Source organism: Oncorhynchus mykiss, chromosome 25 (genome assembly GCF_013265735.2).
Source record: "Oncorhynchus mykiss isolate Arlee chromosome 25, USDA_OmykA_1.1, whole genome shotgun sequence".
NCBI classification, from domain to species: Eukaryota; Metazoa; Chordata; class Actinopteri; order Salmoniformes; family Salmonidae; genus Oncorhynchus; species Oncorhynchus mykiss.
In genome coordinates, this window is record NC_048589.1 from 41,608,317 (window position 1) to 41,624,058 (window position 15,742).

At 46.2% G+C, this 15,742-nt stretch overlaps 1 protein-coding gene across 2 annotated transcripts in view; it reads left to right on the forward strand.

Annotated features, from left to right (window-relative positions):
- The window catches only part of LOC110505965 (E3 ubiquitin-protein ligase TRIM9), a 75,425-nt gene extending 60,946 nt beyond the window's left edge, over positions 1–14,479 (forward strand). For both annotated transcript variants that reach the window (XM_036962969.1, XM_036962970.1), the window contains 7 exons: positions 2,306–2,416; positions 4,779–4,932; positions 5,014–5,159; positions 8,180–8,318; positions 10,439–10,742; positions 12,876–13,038; positions 14,252–14,479. In XM_036962969.1, coding sequence (XP_036818864.1) covers positions 2,306–2,416; positions 4,779–4,932; positions 5,014–5,159; positions 8,180–8,318; positions 10,439–10,742; positions 12,876–13,038; positions 14,252–14,329 — 1,095 coding nt within the window. In that variant the 3' untranslated portion in view covers positions 14,330–14,479. The remainder of the gene's footprint in view (positions 1–2,305; positions 2,417–4,778; positions 4,933–5,013; positions 5,160–8,179; positions 8,319–10,438; positions 10,743–12,875; positions 13,039–14,251) is intronic.
- Positions 14,480–15,742: the final 1,263 nt, after the last annotated feature.

The window sequence follows — 15,742 nt, forward strand, 5'->3', positions numbered from 1 at the left end:
CGATCATACACGTTAACGTTAGCTACTGAGCCAGCCAGACAGCTAACATTAGCTAGCTAGCTAACAGTAGCATACTACACAGATCATACACGTTAACGTTAGCTACTGAGCCAGCCAGACAGCTAACATTAGCTAGCTAGCTAACAGTAGCATACTACACAGATCATACACGTTAACGTTAGCTACTGAGCCAGCCAGACAGCTAACATTAGCCAGCTAGCTAACAGTAGCATACTACACCGATCATACACGTTAACGTTAGCTACTGAGCCAGCCAGACAGCTAACATTAGCCAGCTAGCTAACAGTACGCTTTACGCTTTAACTTGCAATGAAAATGACTTTCTAACTAAATTTGAAACGTATAAAATATCTGAAAATGTAGCTAGCTAGACTCTCTTCCGCGTGTACTTGGATTAAAGCTTCTCCCTCTCTGTCACGGATGCCACGGTCGCTCTTAGTTTTAAAGATGTAATCCGAAGACAGGCGTTTTATACAAGAGCCTTCTGTGTGTGTTCTCTTTTCGATTCCCTCTGCATATTTGCAATCTAACGACCTAAATGTTCTCCATCTCCTTAGCTATCATATTCTGCTTTGATTTTTATTTGTGATATCGTTCCAAAAAAAATCTGTGTTAGAAAGGATTACCCACACATACTCATGTTATACCTACACCAGCTCATGTTATAGACGGAAGCATGCTACATGGTAGACCAATCAGAACTTCTCTCAGCATGTCCAGCCCATCCATTATCTCAGCCAATCATGGTCTTTTTCCTTGGCTAAACCAACTAGGTTTGTAATTGATTAAGACACGTGAAAGTTCACATGTTCTAGAAGGCATTTCTGACATTAAAAAAATGTCAAGTTGAAATGCCTCTCTTGTGAAGTAGTGCCGAGCGACATGTGCTTAGTTTTCTGAAATTAGTCACATACGGTCAATTATGCCACTTTATCCTCCAATCCTTTTCTCTCCCTCTTCTTCTCTCCTTCCTCTCCTCCTCTTATCTCCTTCCTCTCCTCCTCTTCTCTTTTCCTCTCATCTCCTTCCTCTCCTCATCTTCTCTCCTTCCTCTCCTCCTCTTCTCTCCTTCCTCTCTTCCTCTTCTCTTTTCCTCTCCTCCTCTTATCTCCTTCCTCCCACCCTCTTCTCTGCTTCCTCTCCTCTCTTTCTTGTCCTTCCATTCTCTACTTCCTGCTCTGATGTCTTAAGCGCCACTCTTATTATTATTATTGTTATTATTATTCAACCACTGAAACCTCTGCTGTTTATTACAGTATGTGTCCCTCCCTAATACCTATCTATTCGCTCTTAGAATTTGAATTAACATCTCCCTCCCTCCCTTTCTCCCTTCCTCTCTCCCTCCCTCTCTCTCTCCCTTCCTCCCTCCCTCTCTCTCTCCCTCCCTCTCTCCCTTCCTCTCTCCCTCCCTCTCTCCCTCCCTCTCTCCCTTCCTCTCTCCCTCCCTCTCTCCCTTCCTCCCTCTCTTCCTCCTTCTCTCCCTCCTTCTCTCCCTCCTTCTCTCCCTTCCTCCCTGTCTTCCTCCCTCCCTCTCTTCCTCCCTCCCTCCCTCCCTCTCTCCCTCCCCCTCTCTCTCCCTCCCTCCCTCCCTCTCTCCCTCCCTCCCTCTCTTCCTCCCTCCCTCCCTCCCTCTCTCCCTCCCTCCCTCCCTCTCTCCCTCACTCCCTCCCTCCCTCCCTCCCTCCCTCCCTCCCTCCCTCCCTCCCTCCCTCCCTCCCTCCCTCCCTCCCTCCCTCTCTCCCTCCCTCCCTCCCTCTCTTCCTCCTTCTCTCCCTCCTTCTCTCCCTCCTTCTCTCCCTTCCTCCCTCCCTTCCTCCCTCCCTCTCTTCCTCCCTCCCTCCCTCCCTCTCTCCCTCCCTCTCTCTCTCTCCCTCCCTCCCTCCCTCCCTCCCTCCCTCCCTCTCTCCCTCCCTCCCTCCCTCTCTCCCTCCCTCCCTCCCTCCATCTCTCCCTCCCTCCCTCCCTCTCTCCCTCCCTCCCCCTCTCCCTCTCTCCCTCCCTCCCTCCCTCTCTCCCTCCCTCCCTCTCTCCCTCTCTTCCTCCCTCCCTCCCTCCCTCTCTCCCTCCCTCCCTCCCTCCCTCCCTCCCTCCCTCCCTCCCTCCCTCCCTCCCTCCCTCTCTCCCTCTCTTCCTCCCTCCCTCTCTCCCTCCCTCCCTCTCTCCCTCCCTCTCTCCCTCCCTCCCTCCCTCCCTCCCTCTCTCCCTCCCTCCCTCTCTCTCTCTCTCTCTCTCCCTCCCTCCCTCCCTCCCTCCCTCTCTCCCTCTCTCCCTCCCTCCCTCCCAGGTGGTGAGGGATCAAATATCTCATTGTACAGTGAAGCTGCGCCAGACAACAGGCCTGATGGAATACTGTGTGGAGGTCATCAAGGAGAACGACCCCAGCGGGTTCCTACAGGTGTGTGTGTGTGTGTGTGCGTGTGTGTGTATGTAGAACGACCCTAGCGGGTTCCTACAGGTGTGTATGTGTGTGTGTGTGTGTGTAGAATGACCCTTGCAGGTTCCTACAGGTGTGTGTGTGTGTGTGTGTGTGTGTGTGTGTGTGTGTGTACGTGTAGAACAACCCTAGCGGGTTCCTCCAGGTGTGCATGCGTGTGTGCATGCGCGTGTGTGTGTGTGTGTGTGCTTGCGTGCGTGCGTGCGTGCGTGTGTGTAGAACGACCCTAGCGGGTTCCTCCAGGTCAGTAGCTAGTTGAGCTGACGTCATTACAAACACATTACAGGTCTCCCAATGGGAGATTTCCTGGGTGTATGGACATCCACGTTATGATAGAACACATCCAGGTTATGTTAGAACACATCCACGTTATGATAGAACACATCCACGTTATGATAGAACACATCCACGTTATGATAGAACACATCCATGTTATGATAGAACACATCCACGTTATGTTAGAACACATCCACGTTATGATAGAACACATCCACGTTATGATAGAACACATCCACGTTATGATAGAACACATCCACGTTATGATAGAACACATCCACGTTATGATAGAACACATCCATGTTATGATAGAACACATCCACGTTATGATAGAACACATCCATGTTATGATAGAACACATCCACGTTATGATAGAACACATCCACGTTATGATAGAACACATCCACGTTATGTTAGAACACATCCACGTTATGATAGAACACATCCATGTTATGATAGAACACATCCATGTTATGATAGAACACATCCACGTTATGTTAGAACACATCCACGTTATGATAGAACACATCCACGTTATGATAGAACACATCCACGTTATGATAGAACACATCCAGGTTACTGTATGATAGAACACATCCACGTTATGGTAGAACACATCCACGTTATGATAGAACACATCCACGTTATGATAGAACACATCCACGTTATGTTAGAACACATCCACGTTATGATGGAACACATCCACGTTATGTTAGAACACATCCACGTTATGATAGAACACATCCACGTTATGATAGAACACATCCACGTTATGATAGAACACATCCACGTTATGATAGAACACATCCACGTTATGATAGAACACATCCACGTTATGATAGAACACATCCACGTTATGTTAGAACACATCCACGTTATGATAGAACACATCCACGTTATGATAGAACACATCCACGTTATGGTAGAACACATCCACGTTATGTTAGAACACATCCACGTTATGATAGAACACATCCACGTTATGTTAGAACACATCCACGTTATGTTAGAACACATCCATGTTATGATAGAACACATCCATGTTATGATAGAACACATCCACGTTATGTTAGAACACATCCACGTTATGTTAGAACACATCCATGTTATGATAGAACACATCCATGTTATGATAGAACACATCCACGTTATGTTAGAACACATCCACGTTATGATAGAACACATCCACGTTATGATAGAACACATCCACGTTATGGTAGAACACATCCACGTTATGTTAGAACACATCCACGTTATGATAGAACACATCCACGTTATGTTAGAACACATCCACGTTATGATAGAACACATCCACGTTATGATAGAACACATCCACGTTATGGTAGAACACATCCACGTTATGATAGAACACATCCACGTTATGTTAGAACACATCCACGTTATGATAGAACACATCCACGTTATGTTAGAACACATCCACGTTATGTTAGAACACATCCATGTTATGATAGAACACATCCATGTTATGGTAGAACACATCCATGTTATGTTAGAACACATCCACGTTATGATAGAACACATCCACGTTATGATAGAACACATCCATGTTATGGTAGAACACATCCATGTTATGGTAGAACACATCCATGTTATGGTAGAACACATCCATGTTATGTTAGAACACATCCACGTTATGATAGAACACATCCACGTTATGTTAGAACACATCCACGTTATGATGGAGAGGTTCAACGGGTAAGTGCAGAGTCACATGAACTCATGGATGCAGTTTGAAGGAAGTCTGAAGGTAGTTTTGTGAGCTATTGATAACTAACGTTAGCGCAATGTCTAGAAGTCTACAGGAACAGCTAGCATGCTGTGTTTGTATGACCACTCATCACATACAGCAGCTTTCAGATGGATATCTGGTCTAAAGTAGTGGACTATATAGGGAATAGGGTAGTGGACTATTTAGGGAATAGGGTAGTGCACTATATAGGGAATAGGTTGCCATTTGGGACATAAACTTTGACCCTGTCTGACCCCGTGACCCTGTATGACCCTGTGACCCTGTTCCTGCCCCCAGATCTCAGACGCCCTGATCAGGAGGGTACACATGACGGAGGGCCAGTGGGGGAAGGGAACCCTGACCCCCAGGATGACCAGTGACTTTGACCTGACCCTGGACAGCGGGCCCCTGTTACAGACCATCCACCAACTAGACTTCGTACAGATGAAAGGTAGAGGGGAGGAGGAGAGGTTGGGTGTAGTGTGTGTGTGTGTGTGTGTTGTCTCTAACTTGTGTGTGTGTCCCACTTCAGTCCCAGCAGCCCCCATGCTCCAGCTGGAGGAGTGCTGCACCATCAACAACAGCGCCACGTTGTCATGGAAACAGCCACCTCTCTCGACCATCGCCGTGGATGGATACATCCTGGAGCTGGACGACGGCAACGGGGGACAGTACAGGGTGGGTGTTGTCATGGTAACAGTGACAGTTCAGGGTGGGTGTCTCCCTAGTAACAGGTGACAGTTCAGGGTAGGTGTCTCTGGTAATGGGGGACAGTACAGGGTGGGTGTCTCCATGGTAACAGGTGACAGTTCAGGCTAGGTGTCTCTGGTAATGGGGGACAATTCAGGATGGGTGTCTCCATGGTAACGGGGGACAATTCAGGATGGGTATTGTCATGGTAACAGGGGAACGGTTCAGGATAGGTGTCGTCATAGTAACACAGGGGCACTTCAGGGTTGGTGTGTTGTCATAGTAACTAGGGCCAGGACAATACCAGTATCGCAAAATTATACAAACCTGCTGTATGTCAAATATTGTGTTATAAATGTGACTCTGGTTTCTTTCCAACATTAGGGCTATCTTCCTACAGAAGTTAAATCTGCTTTGTGTTTTGTTTCCTTGTCACGACACAAACAAGTATCGCAATACTGGTGTTGTCCCGGGCCCTAATAGTAATGGGGGACAGTTCAGGGTGGGTGTCTCCATGGTAACAGGTGATCATGATTCTGGTGTTGTCCCGGGCCCTAATAGTAATGGGGGACAGTTCAGGGTGGGTGTCTCCATGGTAACAGGTGATCATGATACTGGTGTTGTCCCGGGCCCTAATAGTAATGGGGGACAGTTCAGGGTGGGTGTCTCCATGGTAACAGGTGATCATGATACTGGTGTTGTCCCGGGCCCTAATAGTAATGGGGGACAGTTCAGGGTGGGTGTCTCCATGGTAACAGGTGATCATGATTCTGGCGTTGTCACGGGCCCTAATAGTAATGGGGGACAGTTCAGGGTGGGTGTCTCCATGGTAACAGGTGATCATGATTCTGGTGTTGTCACGGGCCCTAATAGTAATGGGGGACAGTTCAGGGTGGGTGTCTCCATGGTAACAGGTGATCATGATACTGGTGTTGTCCCGGCCCCTAATAGTAATGGGGGACAGTTCAGGGTGGGTGTCTCCATGGTAACAGGTGATCATGATTCTGGTGTTGTCACGGGCCCTAATAGTAATGGGGGACAGTTCAGGGTTGGTGTCTCCATGGTAACAGGTGATCATGATACTGGTGTTATCACGGGCCCTAATAGTAACAGGGGACAGTTCAGGGTGGGTGTCTCCATGGTAACAGGTGATCATGATATTGGTGTTGTCCCGGGCCCTAATAGTAATGGGGGACAGTTCAGGGTGGGTGTCTCCATGGTAACAGGTGATCATGATACTGGTGTTGTCCCGGGCCCTAATAGTAATGGGGGACAGTTCAGGGTGGGTGTCTCCATGGTAACAGGTGATCATGATATTGGTGTTGTCCCGGGCCCTAATAGTAATGGGGGACAGTTCAGGGTGGGTGTCTCCATGGTAACAGGTGATCATGATATTGGTGTTGTCCCGGGCCCTAATAGTAATGGGGGACAGTTCAGGGTGGGTGTCTCCATGGTAACAGGTGATCATGATACTGGTGTTGTCCCGGGCCCTAATAGTAATGGGGGACAGTTAAGTGTCTCCATGAGAACCTGCAAGTTCTTTCAAATGCTTATGTATTGCTCAAACCAGCCTTTGTTGGAGATTGAGTTAGCTTCAGTGTTTCTTCAGTTCAGGGTGGGTGTCTCCATGGTAACAGGTGATCATGATTCTGGTGTTGTCACGGGCCCTAATAGTAATGGGGGACAGTTCAGGGTGGGTGTCTCCATCAACATATGGTAATCCATACGCTGATGGAATCTTTTAGATAGATTCGAGTCATGTGATCGAGAGGCATTGAATGATATCGTTCCAGGAGGAAGGGCCTGGTCAATAACACAACTGTCAGCTGGGAGGGTCTCAAACACACACACACACACACACACACACACAAAGTCTTGTTCTGTCAATCAAAAGGTATAGATGTACTCTACTACTACTACTACTATTACTATTACTACTACTACCACTACCACTACTACTACTACTACTACCAATACTACTACCACTACTACTACCACTACTACTACTACTACCACTACTACTACCACTACTACTACTACCAATACTACTACCACTACTACTACCACTACTACTACTACTACTACTACTACCAATACTACTACCACTACTACTACCACTACTACTACCACTACCACTACTACTACTACTACTACCAATACTACTACCACTACTACTACCACTACTACTACTACTACCACTACTACTACCACTACTACTACCACTACTACCACTACTACTACCACTACTACTACCACTACTACTACTACTACTACTACCACTATTACTATGACTATTACTACTACTACTACCACTACTACTACCACTACTACTACTACCACTATTACTATGACTACTACTACTACTACTACTACTACTACTACCACTACTACTACTACTACCACTACCACTACTACTACTACTACTACTACTACTACTATCACTCTTACTGCAGGTACTACTGATGCTGCTTTTCTCACGCAGTACCAACACCTGGCCTCTCTTTCCCTCCTTTCCTCTCTCTCTGCCACCCCCCCCCCCCCCCCCCCCCCCTCTCTCTCTCCCTCCCCCTGTCTCATCAGCACTGAGTCTAAAAGTCTCTAAATGGGCCAGTGTAATTATAGAAAGATAGAGCACCCCTCTGTTAGCCTTGGTTGATAGTGTTTTATTCATCTTCTTGTTATTGGACTGTGTGTTGTTTAACAAGCCCACATCTTAACCCGTTAGACCAAGAGGACATTCTCAAGATCCAAGGATGACATGTGGGCTTTACAAGTCTCAGGAAGAGCTACCTCATCACCAACAAATCACCTCTGCTACATTAGCTAGTTAAATGTGTTTTATACTCTTATAATCAATCTGGTCAGTTCTACAGTCTCTGTTGTGACAAATAGCTGCCATCGTCTAGCCTCGTACAACCATCCTTCACATTCTGTTTCCAAACAGAAGTATGGCCACAATCATACCAGTGTGACGATTATCTAACAGGAAGTTGTAATGGTTCTTACAGGAAGTGTACGTGGGGACGGAGACGATCTGCACGGTGGATGGACTCCACTACAACAGCACCTACATGTCCAGGGTCAAAGCCTTCAACGCCAGCGGTGTGGGACAGTACAGCAAGATACTGGCCATGCAGACCTCCGAGAGTAAGCCCTACCTGAGCCCACTCTATAGAGCATATGGCCCAAATGGCCGCCTATTCCCTATGTAGTGCACTACTTTTTGATCAGGCCCCATAGGGTGACAAAAGTAGTTCACTCTAACAGGGAATAGGGGGCCATTTGGGATGCAGTCATACCGTATGTGCTGTAGTGTCGCCAACTCGTCTTATCCATCGTTGTCATGGCCGAGACATGTATGTTTAGCATGGCAATCAGCGGTTGGCTAAAGCACATACTGATTGGTGACGGTGAATCTAAAGAGCATATAGACAGCTGTCTATCAGACCTGGGTTCTAATTAAGCAATAAGGCCCGGGTGTGGGGGGAGGGGGGGGGGGGGGGGGTTTATGGCCAATATATCACGGCTAAGGGATTGTTCTTATGCACAGCGAAACGCGGACTGCCTGGACACAGCTTTGGTACACAGACATACAGTATTCCCACTCTCCCTTTACCCCCTGCCTGCCACCTGCTCTCCCATTGTGTATGCTGCTCAGCTCTACACGTACAGACGGACAGACAGATAACAGAATCTTGTCACGCGTCAGTGGACCTGTGAGATCCAGGCAGCTCCTTCTCTCTTTGTGACATGATTTTGGACTGGATTGTCTCTTTTGACGTTGTCCTATGTAGCTGTTGGTTTAACAAGGATAACACTCTATCTGGAAAACAAGACAAACATGTCTGGATAGATTCTATTGGTTTCAGGTTTCAATTGACAATTTTGATGCCAGGCAACAAGTATTTGTTCCGCCTTTAATTCTCTCCCCGTCTGGTAAATAGTCTAGGGGACAGAGTGCTGTAATAATCTACGTAGCCCTTTTGTCGTTGTTTTGGAAAATAATCGCTAGGCTGGTTGGAATATGCCTGAGTCTTCTCTGTGATACTAAAATGGCCACTGAAAAGAAGCAGTTTCCCTGATAAACTCAACACGGCTTTTACAGTCTCTACCACCCACCCTCCCTCCCGCTCACCCTCCACCCTCACCTCCTACACACTGTGCTTTTACTCTGCTCACTCACACTCTCTCCCTTCCCCTCACTCTCTCTTTTTCTCTGCCCCACTTTCCCCCCCCCTCCCTCTTCATCTCTCGCTCTCTCTTTCACTCTCTCTCCCTCCCAACTTTCTTCCCCTTCTTCCTCTCTCTCTCTCTCTTTCTTTCTCTCCCCCTCTCTCCCCACTTTCTTCTCCCTCTTCCTCCTCTTCCTCTCTCTCTCTTTCTTTCACTCTCTCTCTCTCCCAACTTTCTTCCCCCCTCTTCCTCTCTCTTTTTTTTCTCTCTTTCTCTTGCCGTCTTTCTCCCTCTCTCGCTCTCCCTCTATTCATTTCACATTGCACCTGGACAATCTCCATGTGATATGCAAATACTGGCCATAGGTATGGTTGGTTCACACACCCTTTAGCCCTCTCATTGCTGAATGTCTACTCTGCTCCACTCCTAACCTGATCATTGCCAATGTCATCACAGCAACCAATCATTGAATTGATAACCAAAGGGTGAGCAGTTTGCTGTCCAATGAGGGCTTCAGTTATTCCAGGTTTCACTGGGAACCTCCAATCAACATTTTTTTTTTTAAACTTATGTTCCCATGGGAACTCTCGTGTTCTGATGTTCCAATTACCATGGTAACAGTATCAAGTCCCACAGAGCGCCCACAGAGATAGCAACGGCCCTCTCCTTGAGTGTCTAATGGACTATTGTATTTGTAATATCTGTCATTTATTTATAATAATAGTGTATTTGACAGTATGTGCCAGAGATATGTGTTTAAGCCTGTACCGTACCGTAGAGTATCAGCCAGTACATAAGTCTTCTATTCTGATAACACTCTGGGATGCAGTAGCTGTCATTCCACTCCTTGTATGCATGTGTCATATGCCAAAGACAATGTTCGTCAAGCAGTGGAATGATAGCTAAAAACGTGAACAACTTGAGGTCCCCGGGACCGAGTTTGGGAAACGCTGGTCTAACCTCACCTCAGACCACCAGTTTCTAGCCTCATCTCCTCTGTTAGGTGTTTTCACCATGCTGATGGTTCCTTATGGTGGGAAAACATAAAAGTGAACCTCTTTATCTGTCTGTGTGTGTGTGTCTACTTCTTGTAGTTGCCTGGTTCACCTTTGACCCCGCGTCAGCCCACCCTGACATCATCCTCTCCAATGACAACCTGACAGTGACGTGCAACAGCTACGATGACAGGGTGGTCATGGGTAATTCAGGCTTCTCCCGCGGTGTGCACTACTGGGAGATCACGGTGGATCGCTACGACAACCACCCGGACCCTGCGTTTGGGGTTGCCCGCGGCGACGTGCTGAAGGACGTGATGCTGGGTAAAGACGATAGGGCCTGGGCCATGTACGTGGACAACAACCGCTCCTGGTTCATGCACAACAACTCACACACCAACAGGTAGGTCACCTGGTATACCTGATGCATCCACACCAACAGGTAGGTCACCTGGTACACCTGATGCATCCACACCAACAGCTAATGGAGAGGCTTTGTATAATGAAACACCAACCAATCCACTCTGGCTAGTGTAACAGTGTTGCTTCCATCCATCTCCTCGCCCCTGACCTGGGCTCAAACTAGTGACCCTCTGAACACATCGACAACAGTCACCCGCAAAGCATCGTTACCTACAGCTCTATAAAAGCCACGGCCCTTGCAGAGCAAGAGAAACAACTACTTCCAGGTCTCCGAACGAGTGACGTCAAAGATTGAAACGCTACTAGCGCACACTGCTAACTAGCTAGCCATTTCACACCGGTTACTCCCCCCTTTGACCTCCTTCCCCACAGCAACCAGTGATCCAGGTCACGGCACCAATGTAACAGTGTTACTTCCGTCCCTCTCTGCGCCCCAACCTGAACTTCAAACAGGGACCCTCTGAACACAATGACAACAGTCACCCTCGAAACATCGTTACTTATCGCTCCACAAAAGCCGCGGGGAAACTACTTTGAGGTCCCATAGTGAGTGACGTCACCGATTTTTAAACACAACTAGCTGCTTAACCAGCTGACCATTTCTCACCGATTACACGACTGTGAAGATATTGCTTCTTTTCCCTGTATGCTTAAGATGTGTCAGTAGGACTCAAATCAAATCTACTTGTATTTGTCACATGCTTGGTAAACAACAGGTGTAGACATAGTGAAATGCTTACGGTCCTTTTCCCACGATGCAAGTTTTTATTTTTCTTAAGAAGAAAGAAAAAGGGACTGTAGGTATTTACAGAGCTTTCAGAAAGTATTCACACCCTTTTACCTATTCCACATTTTGTTGCGTTATAAAGTGATTAAATATATATTTTTTTCTCACCATAGTGTTGACTCAAGGGTTGGAATACTTACTGTATGTAAATTAGATATTTCATTTATTTATTTTTTGTAAAAATGTAAACATGCGTTCTCTTTGTCATTATTAATATTATTAATCATTTTTAGATTTTAGATTAAAAAAAATAAAAAATTATGACGAAAATCCGGTGTTTCTATGTCAAACAGTGCATTCAGGAAAGTATTCAGACCCCTTGACTTTTTCCCCACTTTGTTACGTTACAGCCTTATTCTAAAATTGATTAAATTGTTTTTTTTCTTCCTCATCCATCTACACACAAGACCCCATAATGACATCACAATACCCCATAATAACATCACAATACCCCATAATGACATCACAATACCCCATAATGACATCACAATACCCCATAATGACATCACAATACCCCATAATGACATCACAATACCCCATAATGACAAAGCAAAAACAGGTTTTTCGATTTGGGTGGAGTGCTGCAGAGATGGTTGTCCTTCTGGAAGGGTCTCCCATCTCCACAGAGGAACTCCGGAGGTCTCTCAGAGTGACCATCGGGTTTTTGTTCACCTCCCTGACCAAGGCCCTTTTCTCCAGATTGCTCAGTTTGGCCGGGCGGCCAGCTCTAGGAAGAGTATTGATGGTTCCAAACTTCTTCCATTTAAGAATAATGGAGGCCACTGTGTTCTTGGGGACCTTCAATGCTGCAGACAATTTTTGGTAACCTTCCCCAGATCTGTGACTCGACACAATCCTGTCTCTGAGCTCTACGGCCAATTCCTTCGACCTCATGGCTTGGTTTTTTGCTCTGACATGCACTGTCAACTATCGGACCTTATATAGACAGGTGTGTGCCTTTCCAAATCATGTCCAATCAATTGAATTTACCACAGGTGGACTCCAATCAAGTTGTAGAAAGATCTCAAGGATGAACAATGGAAACAGGATCCACCTGAGCTCAATTTGGAGTATTATAGCAAAGGGTCTGAATACTTATGTAAATAAGGTATTTCTGTTTTTTTTATACATTTGCTAAAATTTCAGGAAAACCTGTAATTCACTTTGTCATTATGGGGTTTTGCGTGTAGATTGATGAGAATTGTATATTATTTGATCAATTTTAGAATAATGCTGTAACGTAACAAAATGTGGTCAAAGGGAAGGGGTCTGAATACTGTATACTATGCATACTGTGTGTATTTGACATTCTGTTTGTCTCTTCAGGACGGACGGGGGCGTCAGTAAAGGGGCTACAGTAGGAGTGTTGTTAGACTTCACCAGAAGGGTCCTCATCTTCCTCATCAACGATGAACAGCAGGGTCCTGTGGCCTTCGAAGGCATCGAGGGGCTCTACTACCCTGCTATCAGCCTCAACCGAAACGTACAGGTAACATATAAACAACGTAGAAACAACGTTATAGCCCCAATGTACAAACAACGCTATAGCCCCAACGTAGAAACAACACTATAGCCCCAACGTAGAAACAACGCTACAGCCCCAATGTACAAACAACGCTATAGCCCCAACGTAGATACAACGCTACAGCCCCAATGTACAAACAACGCTATAGCCCCAACTTAGAAACAACGTTATTGCCCCAACGTAGAAACAATGTTATAGCCCCAACGTAGATACAACGCTATAGCCCCAACGTAGATACAACGCTATAGCCCCAACGTAGATACAACGTTATAGCCCCAACGTAGAAACAACGTTATAGCCCCAACGTAGAAACAACGTTATAGCCCCAACGTAGATAGAACGATATAGCCCCAACGTAGATACAACGATATAGCCCCAATGTAGAAACAACGCTATAGCCCCAACGTAGAAACAACGCTATAGCCCCAACGTAGAAACAACGTTATAGCCCCAGTCTAGTCCAACACTTTAACCACTAGGCTACACTGCCACCCCAGCTTGAGACAGCCATTTGTAGTTCTGTATGATAGCCACATTAGCAACTAATTAGCGTTCCATTTTTTTTGGAGGGCGACAGGGGTAAATACAGGAGAATATATTGATAAAAGTCACCTTGTCCTAGAGAGATTTACACAGTTGTCAAAACGTCAGGCCAGACGTTAAGCCTCCACTAAACACAAACCCTCATATGTAGTTGGGGCGGCAGGGTAGCCTAGCGGTTAGAGCGGTGGACTAGCAACCGAGAGGTTGCAAGATCAAATCCCTGAGCTGACAAGATCTGTCGTTCTGCCCCTGAACAAGGCAGTTAACCCACTGTTCCCCAGCTGTCATTGAAAATAAGAATTTGTTCTTAACTGACTTGCCTAGTTAAATAAAAGGTAAAATAAAAAAAGTATTTCTAAAATCTCCTACAGAAAAAATGAATGGTGAAAAAACGATTGGAACTGTTTGACTGCTGGGTTTTATGGGTATCGTGGCTCTATTGGTAATGCAGTGCGGTGATACAATAGCTCAGTCTATTTCACATTAGTTCAACAGCTCCACCTGCTGTTCAATACCTGCAATGACATCTACAGATTGTTCGATCTGCTTCGAGAACTATTATTTTCTGCTGCTAGGATATGAGGAGGAGGATGAGGAAGGAGGAGGAAGATTATGATTTTTGTTTGTTCTGTAGGTGACCCTGCACACCGGCCTGCCCATTCCTGACTTCTACACTCCAGGGGAAGCAGACCTGTCTGGCTCAGTGTGTTAAGGAGTTGACTCAGCACTGCAGTGAAGCAAGACAAGACAAAGGGCTAACGTCCCAAATGGCACACTATAGCGCACCCTATTCCCCTTCATAGTGCACAGGGCTCATAGAGCTCTGGTCAAATGTAGTGCACTATATAGGGAATAGGGTGCCATTTGGGACTCTCTAAGTGTGAATCCCAAATGGCACCCTATTCCCTGTATAGTGCACTACTCTTAGCTAGACTCATGCTAAAAGTAGTCTGCTATATAAGGAATAGGGTTCCGTTTAGGGCTCGTTCAACTTGATCCCAAATGGCACCCTATTCCCTATATAGTGCACTACTCTTAGCTAGACTCATGCTAAAAGTAGTCTGCTATATAAGGAATAGGGTCGTTCAACTCACAGCCATGTACACAACACCACATCCCTATTCCCTAGCTTCTATAGACCAACCAGGCCCATTGTCATACGTCAGACAGCGCAACCGTCGCCTGTTGATCGCAGGACTAGCGTTGGGTTGGAGTGACGTCAGAGTCTGACGCAAGACAATGCTCCTGCCCTCTACAGACCACTGGACGGTCCGGACCCATAGGCTTGACTGTACAGTACAAGATACTCTCAATACCCAGCCATACAGTTACTGTACAAACTTACTGAGCCATCAACACCCAACTCTCAATACCCAGCCATACAGTTACTGTACAAACTTACTGAGCCATCAACACCCAACTCTCAATACCCAGCCATACAGTTACTGTACAAACTTACTGAGCCATCAACACCCAACTCTCAATACCCAGCCATAGAGTTACTGTACAAACTTACTGAGCCATCAACACCAACTCTCAATACCCAGCCATACAGTTACTGTACAAACTTACTGAGCCATCAACACCAACTCTCAATACCCAGCCAGAGTTACTGTACAAACTTACTGAGCCATCAACACCAACTCTCAACTGGAAATGGAACTCTGATTTGGCTTAATTATTATGATTGGTTGAAAAGTGAACTAGATTCATCCATCCAACCAATCCAAGAAGATGACTTACTGCTCATCACCAGACTCTAGAACCCCTATAGACTCTAGAACCCTGTCCAGTTAGTTCTGGTTCTAGATCTCTGAAGAAGACAACATAATATGTCATCATAGAACCTTTAACTTTAGACATTCTCTGTCTCTCTGTTTCTCTCTCTGTCTCTCGCTCTGTCTCTCGCTCTCGCTCTCTCTTTGTCGCTCTCTCAGCAACACACACACACACACACACACACACACACACACACACACACACACACACACACACACACACACACACACACACACACACACAACGACCCTGTTACCATAGTCTGTACAAACCACTTCTCCACACTAACATTTCAACAGAATCCTTGTCCAACCAAACACACATACATGAGACTGCAGAATGGAAC